Consider the following 12294-nt stretch of genomic DNA (forward strand, 5'->3'; position numbering starts at 1 on the left):
AACCAAAACCATCAGTTTGCAACCCATAGTTGTCGGCTTTCAGACTATTTGTAGATATTTTTTTCAGCAGTTACTTTAAGAAGAGTTTATTGGGGGAAAAATAATTTGCTCAGGGAGAGATGCCGGCACGGGAGGGAGGGATTGGAGCCGGTGGGAGCTCAAGGCCCAGCCCTGACAGCCCTTCTGTTTGCTGGGTGACCCCCTCTAACCAGTTCCGCCATGGATTTGTTCCTTGACAGGGTCTGGTGGAAGGAGTGGAGGCAGCAGCTGGGACGGGTCCGAGTGGACCAAGCCCTTCAGGCCTCAGCGGTGAAGCACAGAGCCCTGTGCGTCCAGCTGCAGGTGAGTCCCACAGACTCGGGGTCAGCTGTCCTCGGTCTGTCTTGTCAAGCCTCGCTCATACCTGGGAGGGAAGAGCCAGATTCGCAGGCAGAAGACTGGCCATCAGGATGATGGACCTTCCCTGTAGCACAGGGAGCCGAGGAAGGGGTCGGGGGGCAGACTCTTCACTAGGCAGAGGCTGCTGCTCAGAACGTATGGGGGTTCTGCTATGGTGGACCTGGAAGGGGACTTAGGAATTAGTGACGGACTCTATTTACAGAAATAGGTTGGGGATGGAACTCAGTGGTAGAGTGCTCGCTTTACATGTACGAAGTCCTTGGTTTGCTCATTGCAGACACATACATACAAGTACTATATTCTTTGAGTCTCACTACCGTTTTCCGTTAATAGGTTAGGGGGAAAGTGGGAAAAGAACACCTTACTTTTATTGTAGAGGGTTTTGTTTTGTTTGTGTTACTTTGGGCTGTCTCCAGCTATACTAAGCACTGCTCCCGACTCTGTACTCAGGGATCTGTCCCCTGGCTGTGCTTGGGGTCGACTCTGGGTTGGCCATGTGTAAAGCATTTTCCCTACCGGCTGTACTGTCTCTCCAGTCCGGTCATAGGAGGTTTGTTAAGGGGCCAGAGCAATAATATAGTGGGGAAGGCATTTGATCCCTGGCATCCCATATGGAGCACGACCAGGAGTTGTTCCTGAGTCAGAGTCAGAAATAACCCCTGAGCATCACTGGGTGTGGCCAGAAAGACAAAAAAAAAAGAAGAAGAAGTTTTTTTAAGGTAGACTTAGCTTTTGGTTAGTTATAAAGGCCTAAGTTTTGCTACAAAACTAGGCTGTAGTACAGCTTTCTTTGTCACCTTTGACAGACTAAATTTCTGTCATTCTTTCTTATGTATTGGAGACTCAGAGGGCTGACAGGTCAGTTCTAGACAACAGAACAGGGAAGAGGCAAAAAAAAAAAAAAGACCCGTTACCATGGAAATAATGTGTTTTTATTTTTTTAAATTATTCAGTTTTATTTATTTATTTTTTTAATTAATAGATTATTTTTAATTAGTGAGTCAACGTGAGGGTACAGTTACAGATTTATACATTTTTGTGCTCATGTTTCTCCCTTACAAAGTTTGATAACCCATCCCTTCAATAGTGCCCATTCTCCACCACCAGTAAACCCAACATCTCTACCCCCCTCCCCCGTCCCGTCTCCCCCCACCCCACACTGCCACTGTGGCAGGGTATTTCCTTTTGTTCTCTCTCTCTGATTAGGTGTTGTGGTTTGCAATAAAGGTGTTGAGTGGCCATTGTGTTCAGTCTCTAGTCTATATTCGGCCTGCATCATCTTTCCCCCACATGACCTCCAACCACAGAAAATAATGTGTTTTTATCTGGGTGGCATTTTGTATCAATCTTGCAAGTAAAAACTGTATTCAGATTGCATGCAAATACATTTGTAGGTCGGTGGTCAGAAACACACAGACCTTGCTCTTAGTTGTTTGCTAGTAAAGAATTTTTTTTGGGGGGGATTTTGTTTGGGGGCTCCAGTTACCCTTATTAATTTATGTATTTTCTAAGGTTACTTTCAGATTATAGGGGCATAAGGATGTATGTAGCTCAGGGCTAAAGCATTTGACTGCAGTCGAGAGGGCCCGGTTGAATAGTTTTAACAGAAAATTGGTTTACAAGGCCTAAAATATTGATGGCGGGCCAGAGAGCCAGTGGCACTTGCCTTGCATGGAACTGACCTGGGTTTAATCCTCGGCATCACATATGGTTCCCAGGGCCCTGCTGGGAGTAATCCTTGAGCACTGCCAGGTACAGCCCCAAACCTAAAAATAAATAAAATATTGCTGGAGTGATCAACTGTGGTATAGCTGTGACCCTAAAATATTTATTTATCAGGGTATGGGGAGGGATGGCAGAGGGGGGGAAGAAAAAGAAAAATATATTATCTGGCCCTTTAATTAAAAAAAAAAATGGTAGGGTAGGGATTGTAGGTCTGAGAGTTGTAATGTGCTTTGCGTGTATAAAGCCCTGAGTTGGAGCCTTGGTACCAAAATAAAATTTGCTGACGTCTGAACTCATAAGGTCTCAGAATCAATAGCCTAAAAAAGGAGATTTTTTTGTTTGTTAAAATTTGTTTTTGTTTCTTTAATTGTTTTGGTTTGAGGACATTCCTAATGGTGCTCAGGGGCTACTCCTCGCTCAGTGGTTCTTTGTGGCACTCAAGGGTCAGGCAGTGCCAGGATTGAACCTAAGCTTCCTGCGTGCAAGCCCTGCACTGTGCTCGGCTTGTCTCGTTGAAGCTCATTGAACTGTGTCTCCAGCCCCTTGGTTTGGTTTGGATGCCACACCTGGCAGTGCTGTATGCTACTCCTGGAAAAGTGCTCAGGGGATGCTCCTGACAGTCCTCTCGGGACCATATATATAATACCAGAGATGGAACCCAGGATTCCACTTGCAAAATGTGCACTTCAGCCCTCTAAATCAACTCCCTGACCCAAGACATAGTATTTTTTTGCCAGTGATAATGGTAGTAATAAGGAACCGAGAGGTAGTATGGAGGGTTTAGGTGCTTGCTTTGCATGCAGCTAACCTGGGTTTGATCCCTGGCACATATCTAGTCCCCCTGAACACTGCCAAGAGTGATCCCTGAGCAGAGAGCCAGGAGTAAGCTCTGAGGACCACCAGATATGACCCCCCAAACAAAATAATAATAGTAATAAGAAGAGTAGCAGTGTTATTGTAGTCTTGTATGTAGTGTTAAACTAAGTGCATTAAATACATTATCTCAATTTTCGTACTAATTTTGACCCTATATATATTTTTGTTGTTTTAGGTTTATTTTTTGGGGTGGGGGCACATCTGTCAGTGCTCAGGGGTCACTCCCAGCTCTGCGCTAATGGATCACTCCTGGTAGGCTCAGGGGACCATATGCTGTGCCAGGGATAGAACCCAGGTTGGCCATGTGCAACCATACTATGGCTCCAGCTTTTTATTTTTGTTTTTATTTATTTTTTAATACTTTTTTTTTTTTTTTTTTGCTTTTTGGGTCACACCTGGCAATGCACAGGAGTCATTCCTGGCTCATGCACTCAGGAATTATCCCTGGCGGTGCTCAAGGGACCATATGGGATGCTGGGATTCGAACTCAGGTCGGCCGCGTGCAAGGCAAACGTCCTACCCGCTGTGCTGTCACTCCAGCCCCTTTAATACTGTTTTAAATTTGGGGAGTTTTGTGCTACACCCAGTGGTGCTTTGAGTCTACTCTGGCAGTTTGCTGGGGAGTTGCTCTTGGCAGTGTTCGGGGACCATGCAGTGCTGGGAAATGAACTGGGTCTTCTGTATGCCAAGTATGCACCCTGGCCAGTTGAGCTGTCTTCAGTCCGTGCTATTATTACCGAAAAGTGGGAGATTCCGGGCCTGGAGAGATAGTGCAGTGGGTAAGGCACTGCATCCAGCCAGGTTATTCCTGGCTCTGCACTCAGGAATTATTCCTGGCCACAGCGGGTAGGGCGTTTGCCTTGCATGCGGCCAACCTGGGTTCGATTCCCAGCATCCCAGCATCCCATATGGTCCCCTGAGCACCGCCAGGGCTAATTCCTGAGTGCAGAGCCAGGAGTAACCCCTGAGCATAGCCCAGTGTGACCCAAAAAGCAAAAAAAAAAAAAAAAAAAAAAAGGAATTATTCCTGGCCAGCTGACCTGGGCATGATCCCTAGCACACAGTCCTCTGAACATCGCCAGGATTAACGCCTGAGCATTGTCATGTGTGTCCCCCCCGTCCCCCAGCCCCCCAGCCCCCCCAAAAAAGTAAGTTTAATTGTTTCAGACTGGGAGCCTGGTTCAGGCTTTATTTTTGTTTAATCCCCGTCCCTCTCCTCTTGTCTTGACCAGAGGTTGCAGACCTTCTTCTGTGATGCTCACACATATTTTGGTTGTAGTGCTCGGAGGGGTTTCACGTTTGAGTTGTGCTCTCACACCACTGATTACTGGTATTGTGTTTGTGTGTGTGTATGTGTGTGTGTCGGAGACTGGGGGAGCATACCCAGTGGTGCACAGGGCTTACTCCTGTCTCAGAACTCAGGGATCACTCTTGGAGGGGCTCTGACAACCATAATGGGATTCCAGGGATTGAACCCGGGTCAGCTTTGTGCAAGGCAAGCACCCTGCCCACTCCAGCACTCCCCACCCCGCCCTTTTAGTTAGAAGTACTGCTGCAATGTTTTTGTTTGTTTGTTTGTTTGCTTTTTGGGTCATACCCGGCCATGCATAGGGATTACTCCTGGCTCTGCCCTCAGGAATTACTCCTGGCAGTGCTCTGGGAACACATGGAATTGAACCCAGGTCAGCCGCATGAAAGGCAAAATCCCTACCTGCTGAACTTTTGCTTCAGCCCCTGCTGCAGTGTTTTTGTTTTGGGGGGGGGGGGGTCACACCTGGTGATGCACAGGGGTTACTCCTGGCTCTGCACTCAGGAATTACTCCTGGAGGTGCGCAGGGGACCATATGGGATGCTGGGAATTGAACCCAGGTCGGCTGCGTGCAAGGCAAACGCCCTACCTGCTGTGCTATTGCTCCAGCCCCGCGCTGCAGTGTTCTTAACCATATGCTTGTGCAAGTACCTGAGAGTTTCTCTACTCTGGTTCCGAGAAATAGTTGTTGAGTCCGTGGCTGGTCACCCCGTTGTGAAGTGTGGCCGCTGCTCTCCAGGCTTTGCCAGGGCCCTGCTGGTATTTTAGTTTTCATCCTCTGCAGCCTCCTCAGCGCTTCTCAGCGCCAGACTTGGTCATGTTCCCCACTCTGGGACATGTGCAGTGGAAATTGTTGCTTTAATTTATATTTCACTGATCCTTAATGAGGCCCAGCACTTTTTTATGCACTTATTTGTCATTGTGTTTCTCTTTTTTGAACTTGCTTATATTTTTTTTGTTTTGCTAATTATTGTTTTGGGGTTTTGTTGGTGGTGGTCTTTTTTTACTGATACTTGTAGACATTGTTGTAAATTCTGGTTATTAATCTTTTTTCATGAGTTTTGTTCATTAATAATTCTTTTTATTTTGTATTTTTTTAAATTTGGGGGCCACATTCCTTAATACTTGAGGCTTACTCCTGCCTCGCTTTGCACTCAGGGATTACTTCTTGTAGAGTTTGTGGGGATCTGGGGATTGAACCCAGGTCAGCCACGTATGAGGCAAGCAAGTACCTTACCCACTATAGGTCTCTCTAGATCTCAAATTATTTTTTTGCATTAAATTAAAAATGGGGAGGCTGCGGGGGGGGGGGGGGCGGATAGCATGGGGGGGAGGGACCCTGGGGCCATCAATGGAGGAGAATGGGCACTGGTGGAGGGATGGGTACTCGAGTATTGTATGACTGTAACAGGCACGAAACTCTGTAACTGCACTCTCACGGTGACTCATTAATAAAAAAAAAAATTAAAAAAAATAAAAACTTCAAGTTTTAAAAACTAAAATAGATAGATAGATAGATAGATAGATAGATAGATAGATATTAGGGCCACAGCAACAGTACGGCAGGTAGGGCATTTGCCTCGACCTGGCTTCAATCTCTGGCATCCCATATGGTCCCCAAGTACTTCCAGGAGTAATTCTTGAGTGCAGAGCCAGGAGTAACCCCTGAGTAGCACTGGGTATAACCCAAAAAGTCCCCCCACCCCCAAAAAAACAAACCTGTATATATGTGTGTGTGTGTGTGTGTGTGTGTGTGTGTGTGTGTGTGTATATTTAGGTACCATTATTGACTAGAGTGATAGCACAGTGGGTAGGCATTTGCCTTGCATGCGACCAAACCCGGGTTCAATTCCTCCATCCCTCTCAGAGAGCCTGGCAAGCTACCGAGAGTTATCTTGCCTGCATGGCAGAGCCTGACAAGCTACCCGTGGCGTATTCAATATGTCAAAAACAATAACAACAAACCTACCTGTGGTGTATTCGATATGCCAAAAACAGTAACAAGTCTCACAATGGAGATGTTACTGGTGCCCGCTCTAGCAAATCAATGAGCAACGGGATGACAGTGAGAGTGGTACAGTGATACTATTATTGACATAGTTATTAATAGTTGGATTTCAGTTGTCATGTCCCAATACCAATCCCACCACTAATGTTGACTTTCGTCCACTCATGTCCTCAGCTTCCCTCCCACCCCCCTGGCTTGAGTTTTGGCTGTTGTGTAGTTTACTGATAACTTTTTCCAGTCTGTTGCACACCCAGCAATGCTCTCTCTCAGGTCCATTTGTCCCTTCCTCCCTCCCTCCCTCCTTTCCTTATTTCCTCCTTCCCTTCTCTCCCTCCCTCTCCCCCTCCTTCCCTCCTTCCTTCCCCCTCCCCCCTCCTCCTCCTTCCTTCTCCCCTTCCTTTCCCCTTCCCCTTCCTCCCTCCCCCCTCCTCCCTACCTCCTCCTCCTTCCTCCCTCCCCCCTCCCTACCTCCTCCCCCTTCCTTCCCTCCTTCCCTCCTTCCCTCCCTCCCTCCTTCCTTCCTTCCTTCCTTCCTTCCTTCCTTCCTTCCTTCCTTCCTTCCTTCCTTCCTTCCTTCCTTCCTTCCTTCCTTCCTTCCTTCCTTCCTTCCTTCCCCACACCCAGAGATGCTCAGGGATAACTCCTGGCTCTGAACTCAAGAATTACTCCTGGCAGTGTTTGGGGGACCACATGGAATGTCAGAAATGAATTTAGGTCTGCCACGTTCAGGGAAGCGCCCTACCCACTGTACCATTTCTCCAGCCCTAATTGTCTATTTCTGCATCAATGACATACTGTTTCAACTACGGTTTTATGATGCAGATAAGAAAGATCATAGTTTTTTTTTCTTTTTGGGTCACACCCAGCAATGCACAGGGGTCATTTCTGGCTCTGCACTCAGGAATTACCCCTGGCGGTGCTCAGGGGACCATATGGGATGCTGGGAATCAAACCCGGGTCAGCTGCATGCAAGGTAAACTCCCTACCCGCTGTGCTGTCACTCCAGCCCCAATCATAGTTTTCTTAATCAGAATGTCCAGTTAGAAATCCTGCCTCTCTTCTGACACCCAAGGACAGTAGATACAAGGGCCAGGGGGATTGCCCCAGAGCTGAAAGACTGCTTCATGAGCGGAGGGGAGAAGGCAGATGGAATAGAGAAGGAATCACTAAGAAAATGATGGCTGGAGGAACCAGGTGGGAGGGGAGATGTGTGCCAAAAGTAGATAATGGACCAAACATGATGACCTCTCAGTGTCTGTGTTGCAAGCCATAATGTCCAAAAGTAGAGAGAGAGTCTGGGGAATATTGTCTGCCATGGAGGCAGGGGGAGGGTGGGAAAGAGGGGGGTATACCGGGGATATTGGTGGTGGGGCATGTGCACTGGTAGAGGGATGGGTGTTTGATCATTGTGAGATTGTAACCCACACATGAAAGCTTGTAACTATCTCATGCTGATTCAATAAAATTAAAAAAAAAAAAAAAGAAAGAAAAATCCTGCCTCTATTGCCTACTAGGTGTGTGAGTTATTTGACCTCATTGCACTGTGGATTTCTTATCTGTAGGTAGATTATTATCTACCCTCATTGTATTGTAAATTGTGAGGTGAGTCAGAGAGAGCCGGGTGGGCTGGACTGAGCACGAGCTTTGTATGCGAGAGGCTCAAGATCCATCCCCAGCGCTGCGTGGTCCCCCTCCCCCTCCCCACACTACCAGCAGCATGGATGTCATGCTCACTAAATATTGCCTGTGTATTTGTGTTCTTATTCTTTTTGTTTATTTCTGAGCCATCCCCAGCAGCGCTCAGGGCTTACTTATGGCTTTGTGCTCAGGGATCACTCCTGGCATGGCTTGGGGACCTCATGGGGTATTGGGGATTGAAACCAGGTCGGCTACACTCAAGGACCCACTGTGTTATCTCCTGGCCCCCCTTTATTCTGTTTTTTAAAATTACCCTTTTTCTCTTTTGGTTTTTTGGGTCTCACCTGTTGCTGCTCAGGGGTTACTCCTGGCTCTGCATTCAGGAATTACTCCTGGAGGTGCTCAGGGGACTATATGGAATGCCGGAGATCAAAGCTGGATAGGTTGTGTCCAAGGCAAATGCCCTACCCACTGCACTATCACTGTGGCCCTTGCCTTTACTCTTTCTTTATAATTATGTTATCTACTTGTCAATAACATATTAGAACATAACAGAGCATATTAGAAAATAATAGGATTGTTGGGACTGGAGCGATAGCACAGTGAGTAGGGCGTCTGCCTTGCACGTGGCCAACCGGATTCGATTCTTCCGCCTCTCTCAGAGAGCCTGGCAAGCTACCGAGAATATCTCACCCGCATGGCAGAGCCTGGCAAGCTCCCTGTGGCGTATTCGATATGCCAAAAACAGTAACAACTCGTCCGGTGCCCGCTCGAGCAAATTGATGAGCAACAAGATGACAGTGATACAGTGATACAGTGAATAAGATTGTCACCATAGTACACTGACATCTTACCTACAGGGGAAACCAGTCATGTATATAAATTGAGTCATCTCAGGCATGAACTTGATATACTTAGTGATATACTGATGGGTAGAAGAGAGAGTAGGAAGGACTTAGTCATGAGGTGATGAGGAGGCAGATCACAGGGCAGGGAGACTGTCTGCAGGGGCTTGGGTTTCCTCCCGGGCAGGCAGGAAGCAGAGGAGTGATCTTATTGAACCTACCTCTAAACGGGACTGCTGTGGTTCATTGTGTGCTGCCCTTTGGGTAAGGGAGGAAGGGGGTGGGGGCTTTCTGGACTTACTTTGAACCTTACTTTGAACCTTTTTGACCACACTCAGCAGTGTTCAGGGCTTATTCCTGGTTCTGTGCTGAGGAATCACATCCCTGGCAGAGCTCAGGAGCCCATATGGGCTGCCGGGGATCCGCCCTGTTCAGCCGCATGCGAGGCAAGCATCCTGTCCTCTGCCCTGTCTCTGCAGCCCCCTGAACTGATTTCAAACTTTGGAACCATGTGAATGGTTTATACAGTAAAACAAGAAAAACCCTGGAAGTTTTATTTTACTTCATTTATTCTGGTTTGGGGGCTACCTTCACACCCAGCAGTGCTCAGGGGCCACTTACAGCAGAGCAACCCCAGCCCTGCTCCGGGGTTGCTCACGGCATACGTGAGGGACCATCTTGAGGACTGTGGGGTCCTCAGGTGACTTCAGTGGGGAGGAGAGAGGTGGCAGCCTCGAGAAGGGAATCTGCCGTTTTCTCTCTAGCCACATCTGCTTGCGGGAAAGGAAGGTCAGACCTAGCCCTAACGCGGGCCTCTTGGGTCCTTCCCCTTTCTTTCAGAGAAGAATTTCAGGAGATGAGCAGTGAAGTAAAACTGGCTTTATTTGGAAGTTTTGAGAAAGGGGAGAGGAGAGAGAGAACGTGGGCTTCTCTAGAGTGGAGAGAGAGCCCCAGTACACCCCAGCATCCAGGTGTGTTGGACCACATCTCAAGAGGGGAGATGTGGGCGCTGCAAGTGCTTGGCTAGCACCTGGGCTCGGGACCACAGGGCTGCGCTTCCTTTGTTCAACTTGGCTTTCGTAGGGTTTTCTCGACATATGGGGCTTTCTCCCTAGGCAGGAAGCCAGTTGCTAGGTGGTTGCCAAGGCGTAGAATTGGGATTAGGTGATGGTCTTCTTTGATACTCCTTCCCTGGCGTTTGTTCCTGCTGGAGCTTCTCTCAGAGGGAGAGTGCAGGGGTGGGGGGCTGGAGGGGTGAGGGGAGTCCAGCCTTCTCTGGGTCTATACTGGCACCAGGAAAAGATCCTATCAGGCCTTAGTTCCTGTGTCCAAAAAGTGGGTCCTGGCAGCTTTACGGCTAGTGACAGAGAAACTTCTTCAAATCCCCTCTGTTAATTTTATTACCTCCCAAGAACTCATCGCCATGGGGGTGGGGGCCCTTTCCCTACCTGCCTGCTTCAGTCTGGTGTCTGGGATAGAGCCCGGGTCCTGACACGTGAAATGCACACTCAGCCCACCGAGCTCAGTCCCTGGAACTTGAAAATACAGTGGAATATGTGAGATTCATGGCAGTGACTACTGAGGGAAACTAATTTCTTCAGGAAGCTTTAAAATACAATAGGTGGGGGTTGGGGAACGGGGTGGGGGGGTGGGAGTGAGAGATGTTATAGAGGTTAAGCTGTACCTTTCAGGTAGTTGACCTAGGTTTGATTCCTGATATTACATATTGTCTTCCTGAGCACAACCAGGAGTGATTCCTGAGCACAGAGCCAGGAGTGATTCCTGAGCACCACTGGATGTGACCTCAACTCCCTCCAATTAAAAACACAAGTTAGTTATGGGGCCGGAGCGATAGTACAGTGGATAGGGCATTTGGCTTGCACACGACCGACCCGGGTTCGATCCCTGGCATCCCATATGGTCCCCCAAGCACTTCCAGGAGTAATTCCTGAGTGCAGAGCCAGGAGTACCCCTGAGCATTGCTGGGTGTGACCCAAAAAGCAAAATAAATAAATAAATAAATAAATTAGGGGCCGGAGAGATATTACAGTGGGTAAGTTGCTTGTCTGCGACCAGGGTTTGATCCCTGGTATCCAGTATGGTCCCCTGAGCACCACTGTAATTCCTGAGTGCAGAGCCAGGAGTATTTCCTTATGACCCCCAAATAAAGCAAAACAAAGCAAAAGATAGAATAGTTTGAGCATCAAAAAGAATGAGGGGCCAGAGAGATAGCTCAACACAAGATCAAGGATAAACACGACAGAGCTGTTAAGAAACTCTTAGAAAATTCCCAGTGGGATTTTGGACAAGACTGATACAATACTAATAGGATGGGTTTTGATTCTGGAATTACTTTTCTGGACATATTTTGAAGGTATTTCAATGAGATATGCCAATGGATAGGTAAGAGGTAAGTTGTCAGAGAAAGTTCAAGATGACACAGGTTAAAAAAAATTAACTGAGGGGCTGGAGCAATAGCTACAGCGGGTAGGGCGTTTGTCTTGCACGTGGCCGACCCAGGTTCGATTCCCAGCATACCATATGGTCCCCTGAGCACCGCCAGGAGTAATTCCTGAGTGCATGAGCCAGGAGTAACCCCTGTGCATCGCCAGGTGTGACCCAAAGAGAAAAAAAGAATTAACTGAGGCTGGAGCGATAGCACAGTGGGTAGGGCGTTTGCCTTACACATGGCCAACACGAGTTCGATTCCAAGCATCCCATAGGGTCCCCTGAGCACTGCCAGGAGTAATTCCTGAGTGCAGAGCCAAGAGTAACCTGTGCATTGCTGGGTGTGAACCAAAAAGCAGAAAAAAGTAAAATTAACTGGATCTGGAGTGATAGTACAGTGGGTAGGGTGTTTGCCTTGCACGCAGCTGACCTGGGTTTGATCCCCAGCATCCCATATGGTCCCCCAAGCACCATCAGGAGTAATTCCTGAGTGCAGAGCCAAGAGTAACCCCTGAACATTGCTGGGTATGACCCAAAAAGCAAAAAAAAAAATTAACTGTTATTTCTAAGATAATTGAAACCCGAGTTTAGGCATATAATTTGGTGTGTGGTGGGTGGTCTGGGGCCATACCCAGTGATGCTCAGGGGTTACTTCTGGCTCAACACTCAGGAATTACTCTGGCGGTGCTTGGAGGACCATATGGAATGCCAGGGATCAACCCGGTCATCCACATGCATGGCAAATACCCTGCCTGCTGTACTATCTCTGTGGCCCCAAGAAATATGAAAATTTCAGGACCAACCCTGCCGCCAGTACCGACTTCCCTCTACCTGTGTTTCCATACTCCATCCCTCTGCTCCTTTCCCCTGACTTACAGACTTTTGACTTAAAATTTAACTGGAGCCTGGAGTGATAGTACAGTGAGTAAAACGCTTTCCCTTGGCTGATCCAGGCTCAATCCTGATCCTCCGAGCCTGCCAGGAGTAAGCCCTGAGCACAAAGCCAGGAGTAAGTCCTGAGCACAGCTGGATGTGGCGTAAAAACA

General features: G+C 48.0%; 1 protein-coding gene across 5 annotated transcripts in view; it reads left to right on the forward strand.

Annotated features, from left to right (window-relative positions):
• Positions 1–12294, forward strand: part of SFI1 (SFI1 centrin binding protein) — a 103282-nt gene that overhangs the window by 45183 nt on the left and 45805 nt on the right. For all 5 annotated transcript variants that reach the window (XM_055146777.1, XM_055146778.1, XM_055146780.1 and 2 more), the window contains exon 8: positions 240–342. In XM_055146777.1, coding sequence (XP_055002752.1) covers positions 240–342 — 103 coding nt within the window. The remainder of the gene's footprint in view (positions 1–239; positions 343–12294) is intronic.

Source organism: Sorex araneus, chromosome 9 (genome assembly GCF_027595985.1).
Source record: "Sorex araneus isolate mSorAra2 chromosome 9, mSorAra2.pri, whole genome shotgun sequence".
NCBI lineage: Eukaryota > Metazoa > Chordata > Mammalia > Eulipotyphla > Soricidae > Sorex > Sorex araneus.